Consider the following 20,970-nt stretch of genomic DNA (forward strand, 5'->3'; position numbering starts at 1 on the left):
TACAATCAACGCTATCTTTACCATTTACCATTTTTTCTCTCTTCTAAAGCTGAAGTACCCTGGAATAATTAATTCCCAACCTTGGTAACTTTACAATTGCTTCTCCATAATGGCTGATAGATTGAACCATCTCTAATCGTGTTATCAATTCAACTATCTACAGATACAAAAACATTGAAAAAGATTTAATTAATATTGTCACTTTGTTAATGCTGATACAAGTATTGAAAATAATTTATGAGATTCCTCTATTATTGATGAAGATTTACAAGTTACAGAAATGTAAACATTATGAAGGATCATGTCTATAATTATATCCTGAGATTCTACTTCTAACACATACCCCTTCTGTTTGCAGTAACAAGGGTTTAGTCAACCGATTTTCCCATTCATTTGGACGCGTTTCCGATGTGGATTCCATGAAACTGCGTTTTAGTTCACTAATGCTAGCTTGATGTTTCAATAGATCCTCCTGGGTTTTATCACGGTCCTAATTTTTACACATGTGCACAATAAGAATGAGACAATAGATCAAAACTAAATTAGTGGAAACATTTGAAACAGGAATACCAAGGCTCACTGAAAAATTGATTCTTAATTGAAAGCAGTGTACTGGATTGTTTGGGATAGTAATGAAACGGGTTAGAATTATTTGCCCAACAACAATACCACCAAATGGCAGGTACCTACTGACGCCAGCCTTCAAAAATTAGATTGGCGGCTCTGAACCTTTAGTAATAAATAACCTGTTCTGAAACAGAAAATATTTCAGAAAAAAATCTAAGCCGTTTTAAAATTATGTTTGTCTGTGAAGTAGACTTTGTGCTTACTATAGATTTTAAGAAATAGTTTTTGTTAAACATCAAAGTAATTAATTGTATATTTAAAAATAAGGTATTCAGTGAGACAAGGTGTTTGAAATCACATCTAGCATTAAACCTGGAGTGCATGATTTTAGTAAATATTATAATTAGGTAAAATTGCAAGATTTGTACAGTTTATGCAGGAACAGTCAATTAAGTCTATTTACCCGTATGCAGTATTCCTGGTTAGTAAATGTGCTCATTTAACCAAATATAACCACAGTGAAATACTTTTAGTTCTACCTTCCATTAAGTTCCAGCCTTACTACATGCCAAAATTCTGAACTAGTCCCAACAAGCACAGAATTTGTGAAATGTGACTTGGGGAGTTGTAGAAAGCAGTTCCATTCCCATGCACTGCATGCAAAATTCAGTGACAGCCTGCTAGTGAAAGGTCATCCAATGCAATGCATCAGCAGCAATGCTTTTAGTTTATACCAACCTCCAACATTAAATTGCTATGTCTGACATAAATACTTTCGCCTTCTATGCTCAATGAGTTATTCTGTGAAATGGATAGAAAAAAATCCAACATAAAAATAAATTAAATATATGTGCAGGCACTAAAACTGAAAATTAGGAAAACATCCCACATGGCATTCTAAACATCCAAAGCCAAAATAATTGAAATGGGATAAAGAGTGAATATATTAAGTTGCTTCAACCTTTTCCTTTCGTGGTGTTATTTCATCCTGTTCTGTCTGTACGCATTCAGCAAGTTACAAAAATAAGTTATTATTCCTTAACTGTTCATAAGAAAACAATTATAAGCAATCAATAACAATCTTAAATGAATTTTGCCTATTACACTTGCCTCTACAGTGGTAATAGTTTCCTACCATTCACCCAAACTTCCAAAACACACAATAATTTAAAATGGTATAAGTGCATTTAACATTTACCCAATTTACAGCTGCAATTGTTTCACATTGAAAAGATCACTTATTAGAAAAATGGCAGAAATTCTAAATAATAATTTTGGATTATTGCTCAAAATAGAAGACACAAAAAGTATCACAATGATAATAGATATTTAAAGAGCTTTAGGGAAGAAGGAACTTACAACAAATATTAGGCAAACTAACAAGGCCAAAGCATGAAGCTGATGGCTTGCAAAGAGTAAGTGGTTGTGGAGATAGTGATGAATTGATTGCAACCTTCCAAAATTCCCTAGATTCTGGTGAGGTTCCAAAGGATTAGAAAACTGTGTTTGTAACAACTCTTGAAGAGAGATAAAGTAGGATGCCACAAGCCAGTTAGCCTAAAGTCCATCATCGGGGAAAATGCTAAAATACATACTTGAAGTATTAATTGTAGGACAGGTAGAAAAAACATACAGCAACATGGATTTATGAAATGCAAATCATTTTTGATAAATTTGCTCGAGCTCTTTGAGATTGAACAAACGGTGCATAAAAGGGAACAAGTTGATATATCTTTAGATACCAAGTAGGACAGATAAAGGTACCACATAATTAACTACTTTCACAAGAATGTAGGGGTTGGGGATAATATATTAGTATGGATATGGAACTTGTCAATTATCAGAAAACAGTTACAGTTGGGCAGTCACGGCGGCGCTGCGGTAGTTGCTGCCTTACAGCGAATGCAACGCCGGAGACCCGGGTTCGATCCTGACTACGGGTGCTGTCTGTACAGAGTTTGGACACTCGCCCCATGACCTATGTGGGTGCTTTCCGAGATCTTCAGTTTCCTTCCACACTCCAAAGACGTACGGGTTTGTAGGTTAATTGGCTTGGTAAATGTAAAAATTGTCCTTAGTGGGTGTAGGATGGTGTTAATATGCGGGGATTGCTGTTCGGCGCGGACCCGATGGGTGGAAGGGCCTGTTTCCACGTTGTATCTTTAAACTAAACTAAATTGATCACTTTTTAATGGATCATTAGTGCATAATCAGGTGCCTCAGAGCTCAGTTTAAGCATCAATTGTTATAACCTATATTGATGACTTGGATGAAGTGAATCAAATGTACTTCGTAAGTTGATCAGTCATGGGAGCAGAATTCGGCCATCCGGCTAGCATGTCTGCTCTGCCAATCATGGCTGACCTATCTTTCCCTTTCAACTCCATTCTCCTGCCTTCTCCCTTTACTAATCAAGAACATATCAATCTCCGCTTTAAAGACCTGCAAAGACCTGGCCTCCACAGCCACCCTCTGAATAAAGAAATTCCTCCTCGTCTCCTTTCTAAAAGCACGTCTTTTTATTCTAAGGCTATGGCCTCTGGTCCTAGACTCTCCCACTTGTGGAAACATCCTCCCCACATTTACTCTATCCAGGCCTTTCATTATCCAACAATTTTCAATGCGATTCCCCCCTCATCCTTCTAAACTCCAATGAGTACAGGCCCAGAGCATCAAATGCTAATCATACATTAAAACATCATCCCTGGGATTATTCTCAAACTTCCTCTGGACCCTCTCCAACACCAGCACACCCCTCCTCAGATTTGGGTGTCAGACTGCCAATACTCCAATTGCAGTCTGACCAATGCCTTGCGAAGCCTCAGCATTACATCCCCACTTTTATATTGCAGTTCTCTTGAAATGAATGCTAACATTGCATTTGCCTTCCTTACTACTGATTCAACCTATAAATAGACACAAAAAGCTGGAGTAACTCAGCGGGACAGGCAGCATCTCTGGATAGAAGGATGGGTGACGTTTGGGGTTGAACCCCTTCTTGGCAATCCTTCACCAGCACTCCCAAGTCCCTTTGCATCTCTAATTTCGAAAGTAGTCTGTGCCTTTATTCATACTACCAAAGTGCATGACCGCACACTTTGCTAAACTGTATTCCATCTGGCACTTGTACGCCCACTCTTCCAATCTGTCAAAGTCCTTCTGCAGACTCCCTGTTTCCTTTACAGTACCAGCCCCTCCAACTATCTTCGTACCATCCGCAAATTTGGCCAACATGAAAAGTAGTAGGCGCAACACCGACCTCTGCAGAACACCAGTAGCCTACCAGAAAAATCCCACTTTATTCCCACTCTTTGCCTTCTGCCATCTAACCAATCTTCTATTCCCACTAATTTTCGCAATATTATTGGCCTTTTTTTTTGCTTTTATGCTGTTTTTGACATCGCAGATAAATTTCAACACGTTGATTCTTGGAATGAAGGGTGTTGACTGGGGAACATCGAGTAAACTGAAAAAATAGTGGAATTTTAAAGAATGAGGACTGATATTATGTAAGATTGAGGGTGGATGTTGAGGGTATTTCTCCTGGTAAAGTTATCTTGAACTTGGGGCATAATTTTAGAATAAGAAGATTTGAGGACATGAGAAAGAATTTCTCCTCTCAGAAGGCTGCAAATATACAGAATTTTACATTCTAGAGAATTGCAGAAGCAGAGTCACTAAAGGAGCTGTCCCACTGTGGTGACCTAACTGGCGAGTTTAGAAGACTTTAGGAGAGTATGAAAAAGTGTCATGTTGAAGACCTCCTTCGACTATGTAGAAGACCTCCTTCGACTATGTAGAAGACCTCCTTCGACCTCCCTTCGACTATGTTGAAGACTATCTACGACTACCTTCAATTACCTACGGATAACATGCCGCCTACTACGAATCTACGAGTAAAGAAATATCAATTTTTTCCATGGCAACCCTTTTTTACTCGTGGGCATTTTTCAGCATATTGGAAAATACGTCGCGACCTAGCTGAGGCGTTGAGTACTCGGGGACTACTCTCGAGCATGAAGGAGAGTTACAAAGACCTCCTAGGACCTCGTGTAGACCATGCTGCAAGTATGAGTCGAGGGCAAACTCTTCTAAACTCGCCAATTAGGTCGCCGCGGTGGTTGACAGACATGTGACCTATGCCAGAGACAAGTAGGGGGCAGTTGTTGTCAAAGTTAAGACTGAATCAGCTATGGATGTATTCAATGATACAGCTGCTTTGAGAAGCCTATTCTTAATAAGACATGATCACAATTAAAGTTAGAATTTAGACACCAACAAATATATATTAATGTTCAAGTTGTGGCCATGAGAAATTTTGAAGGCCATTATTTGGAATTGCATTAAAATATGTGCAGCCTCCATGCATTAATTCAAACTGTACATTGGAAATTGATAGGACCCAAAAAACCCAGTTGCCACTGTGGGTGGCTGCAAATTTCCAAATTAACTATCAAATATTTAAGTCAAGTACAGTAGACGGGAAGTAGATGAAAATGGAAATGGACAAAAGTGAAAGTTGCTCTTGATGCTGGAAGATTACCATCAGCTTTATAACTGCCATGTTAGTTCCACAAATTACAAATAACTAATTTGATTTAAATAATAATAATAATAATAATATATTTTATTGTCATTGCACATAAGCGCAATGAGATTTGGTATGCAGCTTCCATCCGATGTCATAACATAAATAACTAATAACATTTAGATTTAAATACCCCGAGAACATGGATTGTAAAAAGAACAGTAAAATAGTCTATGTAAAACAGTAAAATAGTCTTTTGCATCAAATGTTCCTTTAAAAAAAATGGCAAAAGTAACAAATCTCAATGTGATAAACACATGTTTAAGTTCTATTTTAGTAAAATAGGTGGAAAATGTTTACAGATCAAATAGTGTCCACATCAACTATAAATGCTCCCCACCTCACAAATTTATTGGATACAATCTAAATTCAGTGTATTCAGGAACTACAAATTAGAAAGCACTTTTGTTAATAATGGAATGAGAGAAATAGAATACTTCAGATCCCAGAGTACAATATTTAACTCCAGTTAAAATAGTCATAACTTCCTCAGCATAAGGAACTTAAAAAATCTTTTAATATCATATTTAAAAACTTGTTAAATGCCACACATTAAGTGGCAAAATTACACACCTCTTCCTCTGCTTTCTCACTCAGGTCATTGTCATAAGAGGCATATAATGTAGTCGCCTTAGGTTCCAGGTAACAGAGGGACAAAGCAAGGGGAAGGGAAAGGGCCAATGAAAAAGGGACAGACTGGGATGCAGACAGAAGCAGCACAAAGATAAGGATGATGGATGGAATAAGGGATGGAGATGTAATGGGGATGTACTTTTGAAAGCTTGGTGGAATCAAAGCAACATAGTTGTCAGGAAGGCTGGGAAAGCTGATGTACCCATCCTCATCAAGCAATGACGGAAATTTGGGAGGAAGACATTTATATAGATTAAGAAATGCAAAACAAAATGCCTTTCTTGCAGTAGTGGATTCAATTTCTGTTTCCTTCCGATCCGGTACTGCAAGACTGGAACACTGAGAGGCGGTGGTAAAGACAGGAACAGGATAATGAGATGTTAATCCTGGTTCATTGTTTGGAAGTGCTGTGCATAAACTGTTAGTGGTAGAAATAGACTCGGAAGTATATTCTTGGTCTAATTCACCAGCTGAAAAAGCACTATCTTCCGAAATGTCAGACAGAAAATCTGTCTCAAGAATGGGAAAGAGATTAGGTGAGAGGGAATAGTTAGAATATGTAGGAGATGGTGGACAAATGTTGTGGAACTAAAATTAAACCCAGATCGTGCATATATGTTAATGTGCCAGAAGGAAGAGGGCAAAGGAAACAAAAAGAGAAATATTAGTCAGAAAGTCATACAGGAAGTGCTGCACATTTCAATGAATGGAGGCCAACAACATTAGCTTTTACAAGATGAATAGGGTAAACACCGAAATAAGCAAGACATTTTGCACGATAATTTTCTGCATGGTTACTCATCTCTCCTACCATGGATCTACTCAAATTAAAATTTAAAACAATTGAATTTATAGCATTTTTTTCAAACAGAGCATTTAATTAAATTTGGAAAGCATGGTTTTATTACATTTCTGCATTATATTAACTTTAACTATTCTGGATATAGAAACATAGAAAATAGGTGCAGTAGGCCATCCGGCCCTTCCAGCCAGCACCACCATTCAATACGATCATGGCTGATCATCCAAAATCAGTACCCTGTTCCTGCTTTCTCCCCATATCCCTTGATTCCGTTAGCCCCAAGAGCCATATCCGATTCTCTCTTGAATATATCCAGTGAATTGGCCTCCACTGCCTGCTGTGGCAGAGAATTCCAGAGATTCACAACTCTCCAGGTGAAAAGATTTTCCTCATCTCAGTCCTAAATGGCCTACCCCTTATTCTTAAATTGTGATATAATATAGTGTAATTTGATTATAACAAAACAGATCAACTACAAGTTACTTTTCTTCTACACATATCCAGAAACACTTAAGTGCATCGAATAACAACATTACATAGGCTGAAACATACACCTAATTGTCATGCCATTAATTAAAATGAAACAAATTTAGTCAAACTACTTCAAAAGGTGTGTGTTCTGTCAAACAGATTTTGCAATATTCATTCGACTCAGCCTTCTGTGTATCAGGACACTGAATCAAAAATATCTCCATATATTTTCAACATTTACACTCATATATTTTTTAATTCAATTAGTCACACATTTTAACTATGTAAATAAATATGCAGAGAACTGAAAAGACTATTCTATAATATTTTTGACAAATCTGAAAGCAGGAATGGATTGCTTGTTGATTGTTTGTTTGCAGACCATCATTCATTACCTTACAACTCTGTTATCAATTCTAGCTTGGCCAGCAAGCCCATTCCAAATGATACAATTTTCCAATTCTGTATAACTATAGTTAGTGCATTAAAGTTCAGAGGACAAAGTATAGCATGCGTATGCAGAAAAAAATTGCCTATTTAGTGAATAAAAACGTCAAATATTTCTTTCTCCACGAGGACATGGCATTGCTATAATTATTTTCTTGTTTCTCCAAGAAATAATTATTAAAATACTATTTGGCCAATGCAGCTACAAATTATTTGACAGGTAGGAGTGGATGGAAGACCTCAACTATATGCATGTCTTCTAATATACTCTCAATCATCTGCTTTGCAATATTACTCCGATCAGTGAAAAACTATTAATAAAAATATAGTACCTTTGTTTCCACAGGCATTTCCAGCTGTGAGGCTTTCAAAGAAGTGGTTATATCTTTTATTGCCAACGCATCTGCTTCTGTTTTAACACCATCTGCTGTTGAACTTAAACAGGAAGATTCTTGCTGCAGACCCACTTCATTAATGCCACCTGCTGGAACTGTCAGAAAAAGATTAAGTTGGCTTATAATATAATAGCCTGATAAAGGCTCAATAAATGTCAAATACAGTGGTTTGATCAACATGTTATTCCTGCTCCAAAGTAAAAGATTTGCACTGAGAAATAAAATGCTTTCAAACATCAGAATAGCGTTCTCTAGATCCATTCGTCACCTTTGTTTTCTCTGGAACTACACTTCACCCAATAGATAAATACTAGTGTGCAAAAGATACTTTGCAGAAGTATCTTTTATTTTCTTGTCTTCAGATTGTTCAAAAAAGCAGTCAAGAAGAATGGGTGCGCCATTATTAAGGCCGGGATTCATAAGCCATGTAACCCGAAGAAGAATCTTGCTGCTTTGATATGTTGCTTTGTTGCATCCTGCTTATGGTGACATAGGTTTGAAAAATGATCGACGTTGTAACAAATTATGTCATAACTACAAAATGTTTTGCAAAGGTTCAACTGAATTGTGGAGTCCCAGCTATAACTCATAATATTTCTCAAAATAATTGAGACCTAGTAAATTACAAAACAGAAAATAGTTCCTTCCAAGGATGGATCACACTTCCCACCTACCTCCATCAAGACTTCTCGACATTCGCTTACTCGAAGTACGCTCAAAAAATGGCGCGGGTCTGTCAATGAGGATGCTTGCCTCCCGTGTTTGTGCCTGGGTGCGCCCACTGTAGCGGAACTTGGAACCCAAGGTCATGAACTTGCTTTTCGGTGTTTGCTCAGGAGACAGCAACCTGTAAGTAATGATTGCAAATATTCAGAGCTGAAACTTTTAGTTACATTTCTAATTCAATCTTACCAATTAATCATTAAATAATAGTTCAGATATGATGGAAACATAAAACTTGACATGTAAAACTAGCGAGAAAAGATTTTTTAGCAGATTGTATTTTAGTCATAAAAATGTTGTGAAAATCACTCACTTTGATTATGTTATAAGTTCATATGATATACGAATAGAATTAGGCCATTCAGCCCATCAAGTCTGCTTTGCTATTCGATCACGACTGATCTATTTTCCTCTGAACCCCACTCCTGCCTACTCCCTTACCTTTAACACAAACCAAAACCTTAATCAAAAACGTATTCATCTCTGCTGTAAAAATCGTTCTAAGATAAGCTGCTTTCCAAGGAGTATTTCACACCATTGCCCTTTCCTCCTCTTTTATAATGTATAATGTGGCAGTCTTGTAAGTTACAAAAAAACATGCTTTATATATTTTTGGAAGAAATAGAACATTTAAAAAGGCATAATTTGCACAAAGCAAAATATACAGCCTTCTTTGAATTATCATTGGGCTGAATCATTTTGGATTGAAAGGACTATTTCAGTACAGTGCTATTCTGTTCCAGTTACAAACACCTTTATGTTGACCATGTGCAATCAAATTTGATAAATTCAGATTACCATTCATTAAATATGCTGTCAGTAGCTCATGGCTTCAGACGCACATGGGGTCTTCAAAGACCTACAGGCTGTTCCTCTCTTGACATATGCCATCACTACACCCATACAATGTCCAGTTTGGCCTCTCACAATACTAGTTGATCTTGCCAAAGGCCTTCTATTATGAATTCCCTTGGACGTAGTGGGCTGAAGACCCTGTTTCTATACAGTATGACTCCATAAGCAAGGTGGGCACATGTCAAGTCAGTGTAGATAGACACATAATGCATAATGCATAGAGCGACAGGCAGCATTTCTGGACAGAAGGAATGGGTGACGTTTCGGGCAGAGATCCTTCCTCAAGGGTCTTGACCACAAACATCACCCATCCCTTCTATCCAGCAATGCTGCCTGTCCCGCTGAGTCACTCCAACATTTTGTGTCTATCTTCAGTGTAAACCAGCATTTCCTACCAACACATCAAGTCAATGTATAACAGGAGTACTATACTGATATCCCCATATCCCTTGATTCCATTAGCCCCTAGAGCTCTGACTCTCTCTTAAATCCACCCAGTGATTTGGCCTCCACTGCCCTCTGTGGCAGGGAATTCCACAAATTCACAACTCTCTGGGTGAAAATGTTTTTTCTCACCTCAGTCTTAAATGGCCTCCCCTTTATTCTAAGACTGTGGCCCCTGGTTCTGGACTCGCCCAACATTGGGAACATTTTTCTTGCATCTAGCTTGTCCAGTCCTTTTATAATTTTATATGTTTTTACAAGATATCACCTCATCCTTCTAAACTCTAGTGAATACAAGCCTAGTCTTTTCAATCTTTCCTCATATGACAGTCCCGCCATCCCAGGGATCAATCTCGTGAACCTACGCTGCACTGCCTCAATCACATGGATGTCCTTCCTCAAATTAGACCAAAACTGTACGCAATAATCCAGATGTGGTCTTACCAGAGCCCTATACAACTTCAGAAGAACCTCTCTACTCCTATACTGAAATCCTCTTGTTATGAAGGCCAACATTCCATTAGCTTTCTTCACTGCCTGCTGTAACTGCACGCCAACTTTCAGTGATCAGTGAAAAAGGACACCCAGGTCTCGCTGTACCTCCCCCTTACCTAACCTAACCCCATTGAGATAATAATCTGCCCCCTTGTTTCTGCCACCAAAGTGGATAACCTCACATTTATCTATATTACTAGACTAAGTGGGACCCATTGGGTTCTATGTTCACACGGGAGGGTTGGTCCCTCAACGCAATATTTCACCTCTCCACCAATTCCAATATTGGTGGCCAATGGGGGGGGGGGGGATTTCTGGAGCGCTGGTATGGGTGTTGTTGGCTGCAGGAACTACTGGTCTCCATAGGGCTAGTATGCACATTGTGGGCCAAATGGATTCTTGGGGTGGCAGCTCAGTCCCTCAAGCCTGATGTGCTGGCAGCTCACTCACGGCTGGTGGGCTGGCAGTTGACTCACGGCTATTCCTTGAAATTCCATTTCAAGCAGAGTGCAAGGCCACCAAATTCAAATCAATTTTCCTACCATTTCAAGCAGGGTGCAAGGCCACCAAATTCAAGTGCAGTTTCTTACCTCTTCGAGCAGGGTGCAAGGCTACAAAATTCAAGTGCAGTTTCATATCACTTCAAGCAGGTTGCAAGGCCACCAAATTCAAGAGCAGTTTCATACCATTTCATGTAGGGAGCAACAACACCACATTCAAATTCAGTTTCATACCATTTCATTCAGGGTGCAAGGCCACCACATTCAAATGCAGTTTCATACTATTTCAAGCACGGTGAAACCACCATAAAAACCAGCATAAAACCACACAAAACACCACACTCACAGTTCAGTAGACATTCAGTGTGTTCAGTTGATTCACAGCTCAGACAGTCATGACCTGTCCCTCCCCCATCATGCAGAGACTGAGCCACACCCACACGTGATTGTCAGGAGAGAGATTCTCAACATTTTTAAAACGCTAATAACACTTTTGTTTTTAATTGATGGGAAGAATCATCTGCACCTGATGAGCGGAGGGGGACTGAGTAAGATGGCCAAAAATCACAGCCGTAAATGGTAGCGTTTTATGCAAAATCAATATAGTGCAAACAGGAAGTTGTCAAGTTTAGACAAACAACCATTTGCAGGCAGTGCCTTTTTACTTCAACCCAAACCCCCCAAACAACCATTTGCAGGCAGTGCCTTTTTACTTCAACCCAAACCCCAAACAACCATTTGCAGGCAGTGCCTTTTTACTTCAAAACAACCATATTTTCATTTTCAAACCACATTAAGGGCACTCGCAGTTGAGTAGACATGTATTCAGTGTTATTCAGAGATGTGACCCTCTGACTTCCTCCATCTTGCAGAGACTGAGTGAGGCACACCACTTCCTGGTTTTATAGTCCCTCCCCCTCCCTCCAGCAGGGGTAGCAGAGAGAATGGCAAATTTTTAAAAAACATTAATATCTCTCTGATTTTTCATCAATGGGAAAAATCCTCCCGTCCAGGAAGGCGGAGGGGGACTCTGAGCGAGGTGGCCAAAAATCACGGCCATAGGTGGCGCCGTTCTCTCGGAAATCACAGCACAATAAGCTAAAGCGGTCAAGATCAGACTTTTAGTAATATAGATAGATAGATAGATACTGCATCTGCCCACTCACTCAACCTGTCCAGGTCACCGTGCAACCTCCTAACATCCTCTTCACTGTTCACACTGCCACCCAGCTTTGTTGTCATCCTCAAATTTGCTCGTGTTGCTCCTAATTCCCTCTTCCAAATCATTAATATATATGGTAAACAGTTGCGGCCCCAACACCGAGCCTTGCGGCACTCCACTCGCCACTGCCTGCCATTCTGAAAAGGACCCGTTCACTCCCATTCTTTGCTTCCTGTCTGCCAACCAATTTTTTATCCACGTCAACACCCTATGTGCTCTAATTTTACCATGTGCTCTAATTTTAGTCACCAGTCTCCCGTGCGGGACCGTATCAAAGGCTTTCTGAAAGTCTAGCTACACTACATCCACTGGCTTCCCTTCATCCATTTTACTTGTCACATCCTCAAAAATTACTTGTCACAGGTCTGCCACTGTATGACATGGGAATGGTGTAGGTGCAAGCACATGACCCTTGCAATTCTGAGGATGGCTTTTTGATGAATTGGGATACACATAATGGGTTGTAGGATTCTTTGAATTACTATTTTTGCCACACATTCCCTCCAGATTTTATTCCTTTTTAAAGATTGGTACATGAAGGATTCCCAGAAAACAAGCTGACACTTATGAGTCATTGGAGGTGGACAGAAAAGCCCAGTCCAGCTTCCTGACTTCAGGGTATGCAAAATATTTGTCCTCTGAGAATGCAGTGTAAAGAACAAGCTATTTAAAAAAATGTGTTTGGCATGTGTATTTTTTTAATGACTTGGAATGTTGCCTTTGTAATGTAGCTCTCTGCCTCAAAGTCTCAAACTCTTAGCGACCGACTTTTAGTTGGATCATTCAAATGGAATCCCTTTCTCATCAACTGCAAGGATGTTCAATCGGAGATATTGAAAAGTAAAATATTGTAGATGCTGGAAGTACTGGAAAAGGTTAGCAATTATCTACAGAGAAATGCAGAGTTAACTTTTTGCGATTAAGATGAAAACAGAAAATGCTGGAAACCCACAGCAGGCCAGCCTAATTTGCAAGTAGATTACGATGCCAAGTGCACTCATTGGGTCTGCTACCCCAACGCAACATTCCATCACTCACCTGTTCCCCCAACGCAACCCGTCCCCCCAACGCAATATTCCACCACTTTCTTTCCTCCCCCCCCACCTCTCCTCCCCCCTCCGATCCCCGGCAGTGAAATAAAGCGGGGTTCGGGGTCCGGTGAATCACCCCGTGTGGGTGTTGGGGTCCGGGGTTGAACCACCCCATGTGGTGTTCAGGGTCCGGGGGTCGGGAGGTGAATCACCCCGGTGTGGGGCTCGGGGTCCGGTGCCGGCACAGCGCGGTCAACGACTCTGGGTGGGCGGAGGAACCAGACTGTCCCCAACTCTGCTGCAGCTGACGTTGAAGAGTTTTGTCTCCCCGTGTGTGCGCTGCCCGGAGCCGCGGCCCTGCTCCACCTGGCCCAGTGCGAGGGCGCTGCCAGCCTACAGCCCGTCACAGTGCGGCCGCACAGGGGGAGACGGGGCGGAGGGCAGAGGGCGGCCATGGGCGGACAGCGCTGACCCCGGGGGGAGAATGGGGGCTGTCCCGAGGGATCCGCTCCTTCCGCCGCTTACACCGGGTATCTGAGTGTCCCTTGGTGCTCGGGTTCAGAGCGCTCAATCACCCGCCAGCCCCAGGCGGTCGTGAGCGAGGACCTGCCCTCAATCCACCGGCACGCTACTCTTTTGCACGTTAGTCACGAAAAACATTTGTATCTTCTCTCTGTCCATGATCAGCAGTGATGTTGGCGGTTTTTACCAGGTAAAAACGTACGTGTTGCGTGTGGTACTCCAGAACGCTTGATCAACTCTGTGCGTCACGCCCTTTGACCTTATGACCTGCCGTGCAACAGCCCTATTTAAATGCGGCCCACCCCCTGACATCATTCGAAAAAATGGCTCCTATTGTTGACCATTGAGCTGGCACATTAACCACAAAATAGCTTTACCTGAAAAAAGTGTGATGTTCCACACAAACTTTCCACAATCTCTTTGCTGCTCGATGATTCGGCAACTTGAAACCAATAGTACTTTCAAACTGCTCTATCTGGAAAGGAAAAAATATATAATTTTGTAGTACCGGTTAAGCTTACAAACAAATTTCTTTTACTTTTTCATTACCTAAAAAAGGATCTCCTTAGCTGTAATCACATCACAAAATAAATTGTTTGTACGGTGGAAACATGAGTTATTTCCTTATTTTACCAATGCATTATACCCCCCCCCCCCCACCCCCCACCCCAATTGGCATTTCCATTTCCTCATATTGACTGCAAAGCATTCAGTTATTAAAATGATGATAATTTGTACAACTCTCCACTCAACCAATTGTTGCACTGGATACATGCAATGTATCGAGCTCCCTTGAAGGAAAACAAATGTAAAGAAAGCATCAGAGAGTGAGCCTTAAATGGATGGAGTAGCCAAGTACACTAGGTTAGAGGAAAATTTCACTGGCAAATCCATGACAGGTGTGTGCGCATTTACTGATGAGGTTGAAACATAGTGCTATGAAGAGTAGTGCTTTTGTTCACCAGTTATAGGGTCGACATTTTATAGGAAACTACATCCAAAAAAATAGTAATCTCCGTCTTCCTTTACTTTGATGGTTATTCGCATCTTCTCTTTCTCAAGCGAAATGGTGGAGCTGTCAGTCCTTTTGCTGTTTATATGGATCAATTTTAATTCTACTCGGGTATTTCTATGCTCTGCGTATTTTGGAATGATCCTCTCGAGGATTTAATGAATACATTTCCAATTTTCACTCATGACTGAATAGTATTCTATTAGCCTTAATTCAACATTTAATCAAACTATATATTGGATAAATTCTTACTTCTCCAGGTCGAATTTTAATATAGAAATTGCTTCGCTTGTAAGAAATTTTAAGAATCTTTGGCCAAGCAAAGCGGTTAATCCTGAGACGATCTTTGTAGATGAGCAGTCCATTTGCACATACACCCAACATAATATCCACTCCTTCTGAATCCTATGAAAGTCAACAGAAAAACAGTAAAGTTGGTTAAAATATGAACTTTGCTTTATGGTACCTTGAACTTAAAGTCCAATTGTTACATGAAGCTAGTAGACAATTAAAACCTTTTGAAATAAAAAAATCTTCAGCATATAGTTCATATTATTTAATATTTTATAAAGGAAAGCCAACATGAAGAACATCTATAGGTGTACAAAACAGTGTGGGAGGAACTCAGTAAGTCAGGTAGCATTTGTGGAGGGAATGGATAGATGACATTGTATTAGGATCCTTCTTTAGACACCGATTCATTATCTCAAATTTTTGGCTCATACTCAGGATGCAAATTCAAATGTAAAATTTATTTTCACGCCACTCATGCTTTTCTCCTCATCCCCTGTCACCATTCTCCAGAATTTGGCCAGCATTGATCATCCATCCTGAAATGTCCTAGAGAAATTGCCAGTAAACCTATTTTTGAACTGCTGTTGCATTTGTAGTGAAGGTATTCGCACAATGATGTTGAGAGGGGAGTTCCAGGACAGATGAAGTAACAACAAAAATAAGCAATATATTTACAAGTCAGGAATGATGTACGACTCTGAAGTTAAACTGCAGATAATTGTGTTCTGGAGACACATGAGACTGCAGATGCTGGGACTCATCAGGTCCATCAGACTTGGAGTGAATGGACAGACCACTCTTCGGGTTGGGACTCTTTTTTAGACAGCTGTAATTGTATTCCCATTCCTTTGTTGTTCATGATAGTAGAGGATGGAGGCATTGGAGGTGCTACTGGAGCAGCCGAGGTGAATAACGCTAGGTTACAGATGGTGGTATAAGGAATGGATTTTCAGGATAATTGATTGAGTGGCAATTAAACGAGCTGTATTGTTGTGGTGGCGTCGTGCAATTTGACAGTAAATGGAGCTGCATTTCATCTAAGAGTGGGAGAATATTCCCCCACAGTTCTGACGTCCCTTGTAAATGGTGGGGGGAATTTGTAAAGTCAGTAGTGAATATTACCCAGTAAATATCCAGTCTCTGGCTTGCTGGAGAGCTAGGATGATCAGCTATCAACAACTACAACTATTTTCCTTTGTGCAAGCAATGATTAATTTAGTTTAATTTGAGATACAGTGCAGAAACAGTCCATGCCAACCAGCGGTCCCCGCACACTAACACTATTCTACACACACTCTGGACAATTTACAATTTTTACCGAAGCCAATTAACCTACAAACCTGTACATCTTTGGAGTGTGGGAGAAAACCGGAGCAACCGAAGAAAACTCACTCAGGTCACGGGGAGAAAGTACAAACTCCATTCAGATAGCACCCACGGTCAGGATTGAACTCGAGTCTCTGGCACTGTAAGGCAGAAACTCTACCACTGTGTCACCACGCTGCCCATTTCTAACCACTGAAGTCACAAAAGACTGCAAATGCTGTAATCTAGGGGAAAATAAACAAACTGAAGGAAATCAGTGGGTCAGGAAGCATCTGAGGTGGTAAAGGGATAACCAATGTTTCAATCAAGACTCTGCTTCTAATGAACCACATTCTTGAATCACTGCAATATTTGAAGGGAAATTATTCCCACAAACCATTGCTGAAGGAATTCTAGAACTTAAACTTAGTAATGAAATTAGTGATATATTTCCAAGTCAGGAACATGCAACTTTGAAGAGCAACTGCAGGTAATGATATTCTCGTGCAACAGAAACAAGGAACTGCAGAAGCTGGTTTGCACAATAGAACACAAAATGCTGGAGAAACTCAGCAAGTCAGGAAGCATCTCTGGAGAACATGGATAGGTGATGTTTTGGGAGGGGATCCTTCTTTAAACTGATAGTGATGGAGGGGCTAGGGAAAAATAAATCTGGGAGAAGAGGCAGGACAGTGGCTGGTAATAGGTGGACACAGGTGAGGTGGGGTTGTTAGGTCGAATGTTGCAACAAAGGCCAAAGATTAAGGCAGAAGGTGTGAGATTGCCACGCTTCCTCCTTTGAAGACCAGGACCGAGCTGCCGGGACAAGCCTGAAATCGACAGAGCCACTGCACATGCCCTGAAGGTGAGGGACAGCACCCTGATGCAGTCCTGGACTTTTTATTATTGTGAATAAAATATATATACAAGTATATTAAAGGCTGATTAAAGAGTTTCAAATTGTGAAGCCAGAGGAAGGAATGTGGGGGAGGGGGGGGGGGGAATATGTACGAGTCCATCTGCGGGCAAGGGGGAGTTAGGGAGAGAAAGCATGGAGGTTGGTTGGGGTTGTTAGTGGTTACCTAAATTGGAGAATTCAGTGTTCATACCGCTGGTTTGTAAGTTACCCGTGCGGAATACGAGATGCTGTTCCTCAAGTTTGCATCTGGCCTCACACGGACAATCTGTTAATGGAGGAGATCCAGGACAGTAAGGTCAGTATAGGAATGGGGAGTTAAAATGGTCAGCCCTGGGAGATCCAGTAGGCTTTGGCAGGCCGAGCGCAAGTGCTTGGTAAAACCATTGCAGTGTCTACGCTTGGACTCACCGATGTACAGGAGGCCACATCGGGAACACCAGATGAGGTTAGAGGATGTGCATGTGAACCTCTGAATCACCTGGAGAGACTTCTGTTGTCCCTCTTTCCTGGCCCTTTCGAAGGTCGAAAGCATAGAACTGCTCTTTGGAACCCAGTAGGTGAATATCTGCAGTGCAGGACTGGGCTTAAATCAAACTGGCTGCCTTGTCCTGGATGGTGTAGCGCTACTTGACAGCAGTTGGAGTTGTACTCATGAAGGAAAGAATATTCCATCACACTCCTGACTTTTTCTGATGTAGTGTCTTGACCTGAAACGTTGACCTCCCCTTCGCCTGAACCAATCCTGCTTGACCCACCGGATACCTCCAACAGTGTGTTATTTTCCTCATATTTCCTGGAGCATTTTCCCCTCGATACTAATTGAGAGCAGTTTTGTGGGAGGCTCCTTAACGGCATTCAAATGTTGCACTGATTGCAGCTATTCAATTAATCCTACCTCCCCGGTAGGATTTATCATACGCTCATGTCATGTGATAGGAGCAGAATTAGACCATTTGGCCCATCAAGTCTACTTCGCCATTCAATCATGGTTGATCTATTTCTCCCTCCTAACCCCATTCTCCTGCCTTCTCCCCATAACCCGACACCCGTACTAATCAAGAATCGACCTATCTCTGCTTTAAAAATATCCATGCTTATGTTCTTTTGAAAGGATTTATTAAATAGCTTACAATGCTCCGTCAAGTGACATGATACAGATCATGATGCACAAAATTCTAATCTTTGCAAAATCAGAAAATAGTATTCTCCAGCTACAGTCACTTTTATTCTGGAAAAAAAAGTTATTTGATAAACTCATCGTTAAGCCTCTGGGATAAGGACCTCCATTTCACCACATAACTAAAATCCCTTAGCCATAGTATATCTTGTCCAAACTTTCGTCAATGCATTTTATCCGTGTGAAAAAGTGGTCTCACCAGTGGGGTCTAACCCATTGATTTAAGAGATTTTTTTTGCACTGGCCAATAATCCCCTTTAAAAAAAATTAAATTAAAGCTACGGCTTCTCAAATTTCACCTTCATGCACATGAACATCTAACACCACTGTATAAAACTAAAAGGTCTGAACACAGCTAGAGAACATCACGTCTCTTGCCAGTCTAAAAAATATAACTTCTCACTATTATTCTATGCTGGTTGTCTAATAGGCAAATTTGTACTTAAAATTTGTCACTATCATTTGCCAATTTCTCTTATTTTTAAATCCAAAATCAGTTTTCATTAATTTCACTACTTTTACTTATGGAATCTGGGTATTGCTGACAAATCACCATATTTATTGCCCATCCTCACCAGCCCTCAAGGTGGTGATAGTGAGACACCATCCTGAATATCTGCAGTCCACTTAATCAAGTACTCCCATCATGTTACAAAGTGAGAAGTTCCAGGATTCAGTCCTCGCTACAAAGGAACAACAATATCACAAACTCAGGAAAATACAAGCATGCAAATTAAGAGCGGTGGGCAACTCAGCCCCTTCAATCCTACACCGCCACTGAATATGCTTAGTTCTTCTGATTACAACCACAACTCCACAGTCCCACCTGTATCTGATAACCATTCATTCACTTGCTGATCAAGGAAGTACCTAATTTTGCCTTTTATTATTCAATATCCATACTTACCCATGCCAAACTCACTTAGTTAAGATAGAAGCGGTATATTTATTATTTCAGAAAGTAATGTTGGAAACTCACTTCCTCAAAGAACAGTGGAAGTAACCTGAATATTTTTAAGTCAGAGATAGACAGGTTCTTGGTATGTGGGTGAATGGTTACCATGACTAGACAGGAATATGAAGATAAGGTTAGTCAAATCAGCCACAATCTTATTAAATGGCAAAGCATACTGAAGGGCCAAATGAACCAATTCTCCTAATTCATACGTGCATATATCTTTGCTACTCTCAGTGTGTGGGCTGCTTCATGATCTCTAAGACAACAAGTTGAATGAGCTGGGTGGAGCATGTTAGCAGGGCTTGATGACAAACAATGCAGACTTACTGCAAAACAACGGCTCAAATTGTACTTGGCACAGAGTAGTTATTCCTGTGGGTTTAAGGCTCGCAGCATTCTCAATGCTTTTCTGCTACAGTTGTCAGATAAAGAAGAGCAGCCCATGAATGGTAACTCCTTGTATACCCAGAGGACCAAAGGCCTTGTCAGCCATTTCTAATAGTCATTAAACTCTCTGGAAAAAGCAAGTGTGATTCAAGCTATTATGTGACTGCAATACAAATGATGAATTTTGTATACCTCAAATTCTTTGCATTGAACATATACAGGTTAATTTTACTGGCTGTGTGAAACGACAGATGAATATGTAGATGTTAGCAGCAAAAGAATCAAATGGAAAACAGAACGAGTGACTACTTTATATTTGAAACACAACCACAAGTGTTTGCTGCTTATTCCAATGATAGATAGTAAAGGATCAAAATGATTTGAAATGAACACCAAATGCTGTAATATATTATCACAAGTACTGTGATTTGACACTCAACTTGATTTTGTCAACCTAGCACCTCTCTTCCCTTCCTCCATAATTGTTTAACCAACTAGTAACTATTTACCTTTGCATGGTGCAAGTCTACACCATACATGGAAAGCATTTTGGCATTTTCCAGAAATTGAGCATCAGCCTGGGCTGGAGTTAAACCCCTGGTAAAGAAACAAGAAATCCACTGTAAAGGCAGCATAAATTTAAGTGGTAAATTCAGTTTAAAAAAAGAACAACTATTAAAGTTCACAGATTTCCCATTTAAAAATTTTAAATGAGAATAAAATACATTAATTTAAATTCACTAATATCATAGGTCAATTATCTGTAATGTATATGATTTGAACAGTACAAGCATAAGTGAGCTAAATTACACTGAATAACAGTGTAAAACACTAATCATTTCAGAATTAAGATACAAGAGAGCATTTTGAATTGTTGCACCTTACTTGTTTTACCTGATTTGTAAGTACATTAAAACTTGACATTTGAGTCATCTGAATTTATTGTTAATTAAGCACATCTCCCAAATGGTTTAAAATGCTGACCAAGCTTATCAGCTGGAATGAGGGAAAAGCCATAGCAATTTAGAAGGGTCTCGATCTAAAACGTCACCCATTCCTTCTCTCCAGGGATGCTGCCTGTCCTGTTGAGTTACTCCAGCTTTTTGTGTCTATCTGCAATTTATGATTTATTGTGGGGAGATTGGTTAAGTATGCAATACAGTCTTAACTGGCAACTCCCTTGCGCTTCTTCCAATTTAGTGCATTTCATTTAGTGTTCATAA

General features: G+C 40.2%; 1 protein-coding gene across 19 annotated transcripts in view; it reads right to left on the reverse strand.

The window, feature by feature from the left end:
- Nucleotides 1-20,970, reverse strand: part of epb41l2 (erythrocyte membrane protein band 4.1 like 2) — a 122,839-nt gene that overhangs the window by 24,451 nt on the left and 77,418 nt on the right. For 9 of the 19 annotated variants that reach the window (XM_033021273.1, XM_033021272.1, XM_033021262.1 and 6 more), the window contains 7 exons: nucleotides 20,257-20,344; nucleotides 14,960-15,112; nucleotides 14,073-14,170; nucleotides 8,578-8,750; nucleotides 7,841-7,998; nucleotides 1,306-1,368; nucleotides 344-490 (listed from right to left, as the gene is read on the reverse strand). In XM_033021273.1, coding sequence (XP_032877164.1) covers nucleotides 344-490; nucleotides 1,306-1,368; nucleotides 7,841-7,998; nucleotides 8,578-8,750; nucleotides 14,073-14,170; nucleotides 14,960-15,112; nucleotides 20,257-20,344 — 880 coding nt within the window. Of the gene's footprint in view, nucleotides 1-343; nucleotides 491-1,305; nucleotides 1,369-1,528; nucleotides 1,565-7,840; nucleotides 7,999-8,577; nucleotides 8,751-14,072; nucleotides 14,171-14,959; nucleotides 15,113-20,256; nucleotides 20,345-20,970 lie in introns of all 19 variants that reach the window. The other 10 variants (XM_033021271.1, XM_033021266.1, XM_033021275.1 and 7 more) reach the window with 5 other exon arrangements.

The sequence above is a fragment of the Amblyraja radiata genome, chromosome 5, assembly GCF_010909765.2.
Source record: "Amblyraja radiata isolate CabotCenter1 chromosome 5, sAmbRad1.1.pri, whole genome shotgun sequence".
NCBI classification, from domain to species: Eukaryota; Metazoa; Chordata; class Chondrichthyes; order Rajiformes; family Rajidae; genus Amblyraja; species Amblyraja radiata.